Below are 6,458 nucleotides of genomic sequence, written 5' to 3'. Positions count from 1 at the left end.
TTTTTGGAGCTGACTAGCTACCGAACGGCGGCCCCTACTGACAACCAGCAGGTTAAATAAGAGGATAAAGCCATGGCGTCCACAACAATCTCAACATCCTCAAGATTTACATCCGCTTGAAATTTAAGAATCTCGGCGTCTTTACTCAAGAAAAGAGACTTTATTTTTTAGCTGAACTAAAAAGCTCTGAAGATGTTCTGACTCCGCTTTAACTTCTTAGCCCTAGCAACCTGGCTAATAGGTGACTCGCTAGCATGATGCTACGTCTGCGTTCACCTCTTTACTAAACAATGACGTTGCTTCTTAGTTAGACCTACGGGATTAAACCTTATCTCTCGCCTTTATACATTTCGGGTGCTAAATGTTGTCGTTAAAATCTTTTTTGTTTTGTTTTGTGAAGAACAGTTGCGGAACCTGGGCTAGGTGGGTGCTATGTTGTTAGCCACCTAGCTAACCAGCTAACAGCATCCTTCGCTTCCGTGTCGCCATCAAACCGGAAGTTTGAAGAAAGAAATAAAACATAAATTCAGGTGAGTTTAAAGATGTTTAGCAATATAAACCATGTAATTGTTTATTCTATATTAAAACGTGTAACTCAGTAAACCTCACGTCTGAATGAGCTAATTTAGCTAAACTCACCATGCTAACGATTTATAATGTCAACCTCACTAAAACTAAATTATGGGCTCAATAACAAATTGTTGTTTTTTTTTATTTGTCAATTTAATGCAATATATAGGGTGGAGAAAACAGTGTGGTGCCATTTGGGACGAATATTTAATGGACTGGTAATATTTTTTAAAAAAATTTTAATTTATATAGTCAATTTGTCAGCCACAGGCATTTTAATTTTGAGTTGATATGACGTTCGATACGATGTTCGATATGATGTTCGATTTTTTTTTTTTTTTTGGATATTTATTGATCAGATCAATCTAGACCCTCATATCGTTGTACTGTTGATTCTTACGGAAACATCCAAAAGCACACAAGTTGATTCACACGGGCAGAAGGGAAGCCTCAGGATGAAAAGTCAAGTCTTTGGCTTGCTTAATAAGCTAAATAAAAGCCCCATCGAAGAGGTGATGAGGGAGAAACTGTGCTGATGCCACAATTTCCATCCGTAATCAGCCGCACTCTGTGATCTTATTGCTTTCGTGACCAGCGTGGCACGGCTCTGAAGATTGCGCTTGATATCGTGATGAGATAAGACAAGACACTTTTCAGGAAAAACGTCCTAGAAACCCTTGTACGGTACAGACTCAGGAAATGAATGTTTTTTTTTTTTTATTATTTGCATGTAGGTGCAGGTCATTTTTGGACATCTGAATGATGTAAAGATTTTTTTGCGATGTTATTGCTGCATATGTTGATTGTTCTCTTATATCACATCCTCAATTCCTTATTCGTTTTAGCAAATTTTCAGTAAGAAATGGTTTATAATCCATTTATTGTTGCCTGTATTGTTGTGGAACATCCACAAAGCAAGTTGCATATTGATATTTAAAAATAGTTGTTCCATCACCTACAGCTCACTTTCTCTCTCTCTCAGAATTCTCTCTTTTAGTCGCATAAAGGCTAAAGAAGGAACCGGCTTGCCATGTTACTCCTGAAGACTTGCACACAGTGGAAAGCCCGCTGACCTTCTGAATTGAGCCATTCCTGAATCTATTTCACACGTCTGTGTTGATAATTGTGTTCAGATTCGATATCGAGCCTTGTTCAAGCTGAAAGAATAAAAGAACGTGTTGTTAACAACTACGTCGTGTTGCACTTGAACCCGAGAAGTTTTTACTTCCTGCACGTCGAGTAAAGTCCTCATGGGATTTGCGGAAGGTGTCGAGTCTCCTGTAGCGTTTTGTTTTTGCAAGCGATCGTTGTGATGGCTGTGGAAAACCCACTCGACTCATCTGAGTTTGCGATTTCACTTAAGGTGCAAGACTAAAGATGCATGGAAAATGACTCGTCTCTCCAATTATTCAATTCACAGAGAAGAAAACATTACTGATTTGTAATTGCAGGGTATGTATATGGACCTGGGAGTTTGTTTATTGCGTTTGATGGAAGCGTTGGAAGACGCTTGACACCTCCAATCCTTTGGAAACGAGTTTATTTAAAGACGAACCTTTGATTATGATAATCCTACATAGCCTTGTTCCGATAATCGTTTCCACGCTCAGACGCGGCTCACCGCCCTGCAACGCAATACGCTTGTTTTTATTCCGAGTCATCGTTCTAGGATGTCATATTTTCCATTGGCAAATACGGTGGAAATCAATCCAGGAGAAACAGTCCTTAACCTGATCTTAACCTGAGTCAGAGGAAGGGAATGGACCACTGCGGCGTGTACGACGGAAATAAAAATGGCACGAGGACGAGAACGGGAAAGGAAACGAGGAAAGAGTCTGATATCTGTAGGTAGTCGTAGATCTATTCGTAGATCGTAGCGCCAACCGTTCGAGAATTTGAATGAGGTTTCAGTCTGCAGCGTGATGGCAATAACCCTGAAAGAGCTCACAAGTCGCTTGAACCCTGTTTCCATGTGCGTGTCGTAATACGATTCACTGCCACTACCTCTAATGGAAGATCCAATTGTCCTGTGTCCACTCTTGTTAGCATAAACACTTTTCTTTTCTTTTTTTTTAATTTGATTAGTGCAAAATTGGTGGCTTGGGTAGGTTTGGTGGATACGTGCACACTGACATTGTGTTTCTCTTACAAGACGTGACCCTTAACAAGGTAGGCACGTGACTCGGGGAATGATACACACTTTAATCATTAATCTTCACAGACACAGATGTGATTGTGTGTGTGTGTGTGTGTGTGTGTGTGTGTGTGTGTGTGTGTGTGTCCTGGCGCCTCACTCACTGTGTAGATGTTGTCATGCAGCTGGGTGGAAAAAAAAAATCAACAAAGCAGAGTTTCCAGGCCTCCCACAGCCCTCCCTCATCAGCACACAGACAGTAATTAACTGTGTGTGTGTGTGTGTGTGTGTGTGTGTGTGTGTGTGTGTGTGTGTGTGTGTGTGTGTGTGTGTGAGTGAGAGAGAGAGAGAGCGCGAGACCAAAGTCTTCTGATTTTTTTTTTCTCCTTGTCATTGTTCAGCAGATCAAGAGCCTGTGACCACTGTAACACTTCTATCTGAAGATTTTCCACTCATGCCTCATTGACTGTTGTCTTTGACTTTTTAGTTGTAGTTATAATCACAATGACCTCATCCTGAGTATGATGGAGATATATGACCTTTACTTAAAGTGAGACGAGAACAAGTGCTGAATACAAGAACATTTTTCGGCACGACGATGCCCCGGTGCACAAAGCCGTCATGTTAAAGTTGATAAAGAACTTTACAAAGCCCCGATTCTGAATCAACCCCACTGGGATGAACTGGAGTCTTCTCATCATCCTGACACCAGTGTCTGTTCTTTACTAATGCTCTTGTAGCTGAAGGAACACAAACCTCCACACAGCCACAATCCAGCATCTAGTGGAAATTTTCCCAGAAGAGTAATGAAGAGTGGAGTTTAATTTAACAGCGAAGACAAAAGGGTCATTTTTTGTTGGTAATTAGCTAAAAGTGCCGAGAAACACTGGTGTGGGTCACGGGCGAGCCGTGGCGCGTTACGCGTGCAGCCAAGAGCGCTCAGATCCGAGTCGGAGAATGCGGAGTCAGCTGTGAATCTACCCGCTTGTTTCCTGTTCCCATAATGGAAAGTATTTCTACTTCTTTTTTTTTTCCCCGACCTCATGCAGACCCAACAAAAACACAATCTTTCCACTTGACAAACCACCACCCACTGTCCAGAGGTTTCAGAGGTTCATGTGTGTGTGTGTGTGTGTGTGTGTGTGTGTGTGTGTGTGTGTGTGTGTGTGTGTGTGTGTGTGAACCCATTTGGACTCTGAGTCCCAAATGTGGGAATGTAATCAGTTTGTGCCGAGTCATCATCATAGCCTTCGCTCTTGGATTTCATATTTTCCATTGGCGAAGGCAGGAAACGGATAAACGATTCCGTAACCACGTCTTGTGCCGAGTCACGACTAAACAGAAAGTCAAGGCTGGGGTTGAATGAACACATAAAGTCGGTATAATAAAAAAGATCAAAGCGTCAGGTGTGTAAGGACACGTAAGAGAACCCAAAAACAGATTGTGTATGTGGGAAAATAAATCTCTCTGGCTTCAGAACAAAACTGAAATCTGACCAAACGTATTTATAAAATTCCTATTTTTATAAGTAAATATTCAAGTCGAAAAGAAACAAGGGAAATAAAATCTGCGCAAATGATAGATTTGAAAGGTTTTTATTTTTTATTTTAAAATACATCTTTTTAAAAAGAAAATTAATGTTTAGCAACTTTCGATACATTTTGTCAAAAAGTGAGAGGTTTTATTTATTTTTTTTATTTTAATTGTAAATGATCATGCTTTTAATCAAAAGACCAAAAACAGGTTGCTGCTGCTGTTGTTGTTGTTGGAGGGTTCAGGACTAAAACATAGATCCCCCCCCCCCCCTCCATCTATTAAAGGTTTCCAGTCATTAACACCCTGAATTCTACGTAACGACTGACCCAGTATCGATTTTCCAAATAAACACGCTTCATGTTCTTTCCGTCATTCGTACTGCTCCACTTTTCTCTCTGAGGTCAATAATCCAGTCACTGTGTCCCGTTGCGTACTGTCTGACTGAGTAATCTGTCTGTCTGTCTATCTGTGTCTCAGGCATGGCGACGGTGTCCATCAGAGGCGTGTATTTCATCCTCACGCTCTTCCTGAGCAGTTTTTTTGGCAGTGTGTTCATGTTGGGTCCGGCGCTGCCCTTCATGCTGCTGTCTCCGGCCTGGTACCGCTGGCTTACAGACCGCATCGTGGCCACCTGGCTCACACTGCCTGTGGTACACACACACACACACACTCATTAGTGCTGTTAAATACCATGTCGTATATCGTATTAAACCTCTTTACAATATGGCCTTAGTCATCAAGGTCATCATCATTCCCATGCATCAGGAACGCGACGCAGTCTAACCGTAAAAACATGCACGGAGTGTCCATTCCTGATGTTTCCTAAATAAAGTCTCTGGTCCCGCATGTGGAAAATGAAATGTGTAACATGTTTCACTGATAAATTGCTTGGCTTTTGTTTACTCAACACCATGTCACTCCGAGGAAGCAGGTGAGATCTGATCACAGCGTGTATCAGAGTCAGGAAAAATTCAGTATCTGAACTGTTTTATAATGAAGTCTCAGTAATTCTGTCAGACAGCCTGTGGGTTAGAAGGATAACGAGGTGCCCTCGTAACAAAAACAGACACGTTTAATGACAAGATTTTGCAACTTTAATCTCGTAACTTTGCTGTAATTAATGTTGTAATATTGCTAGGATTAATGTTGAAATTTTGCTTTGTTTAATGTTATGTAACTATGTTTATAGTTACATGTTTTAACAGCTGCATTTAATATTGCAGTTACGCAACATTTAATGTCATAACATGGCTACGTTTAATCTCATAACGTCATAACCTAGGCATGTTTAATGTCTTAATTTGGCTATGTTTCATTTTGAAATTTTACAACGTCAATGTTGTGATATTGCTACATTTAATGATGTCATTTCACTACGTTCAGTGTTGTAATTTTGCTACATTTTATGCCGTAACGTAGCTACGTTTAATTTCGGAACATAGCTACGTATTATGTCATAACTTAGCTACATTTCATGTTGTTTAATGCCACAGGAACAAGCTCCGTGAAACAAGCGAGTTTCTGTTCTCTGATATGTTACAGCAGCTACAGCCAGCTTTTGATTGGTCAGATGAGGTTATATTAATGATTAATAGTTCCACTATATTATTGTTGCTGTATTTATTTATTTATTTATTGTCCTTCCAGGCTCTGTTGGAGCTGGTGTTTGGGGTGAAGGTGATCATCACGGGTGACGGGTTTGTTCCCGGGGAGCGCAGCGTGATCATCATGAACCATCGCACGCGTCTGGACTGGATGTTTCTCTGGTGCTGCCTGCTGAGGCACAGCTACCTGCGTCTGGAGAAGATCTGCCTCAAAGCGACTCTGAAAGCCGTGCCTGGTTTTGGTTAGCGAGCTGCCGCATCCCCCATCCCCACCCACACTATCACACCCACACACTTCAACCCTTCAACCCTCTAAATGTTCAGCTCACATTTCCACATCAAGTCAGATTTAATTTCCTTCCTACATTTGATATTTTCCTCCACAAACTGCAGGAGAAAATCAGATTTGTTTCTCCAGCCTGTAGCTGTTCAGCGTTTACTTGTTCAAATTGCTAAGTTAGACTCCATGTGGTGCCGCGTACAGACAATGGACGGACGGACGGACATTGTTGGTGAATTGCTGTGCTGTAATGGGAATAAAACACTAGTAACAGTAACTCTTCCTAATACACCGTGCTTGTGTTTCTATAGAGCATATGCCTGTAAGGACAGAG

The 6,458-nt window shown here is 41.2% G+C and overlaps 1 protein-coding gene across 8 annotated transcripts in view; it reads left to right on the top strand.

Moving 5' to 3' along the window:
• lclat1 (lysocardiolipin acyltransferase 1) overlaps positions 1-6,458 on the top strand; it is a 29,265-nt gene continuing 22,807 nt past the window's right edge. For 2 of the 8 annotated variants that reach the window (XR_007140308.1, XM_027168061.2), the window contains exons 1-4: positions 2-241; positions 401-530; positions 4,718-4,890; positions 5,888-6,086. Coding sequence is in view for 7 of the 8 variants with exons in the window: in XM_027168061.2 (XP_027023862.1) it covers positions 4,720-4,890; positions 5,888-6,086 (370 nt within the window). In the remaining variant the exon portion in view is untranslated. Of the gene's footprint in view, positions 531-3,108; positions 3,711-4,717; positions 4,891-5,887; positions 6,087-6,458 lie in introns of all 8 variants that reach the window. The other 6 variants (XM_047811919.1, XM_047811918.1, XM_027168089.2 and 3 more) reach the window with 6 other exon arrangements.

Source organism: Tachysurus fulvidraco, chromosome 4, assembly GCF_022655615.1.
Source record: "Tachysurus fulvidraco isolate hzauxx_2018 chromosome 4, HZAU_PFXX_2.0, whole genome shotgun sequence".
NCBI classification, from domain to species: Eukaryota; Metazoa; Chordata; class Actinopteri; order Siluriformes; family Bagridae; genus Tachysurus; species Tachysurus fulvidraco.
The sequence above is the reverse complement of the archived record's forward strand: the minus strand, read 5'-3'. Positions and strand labels throughout refer to the sequence as shown.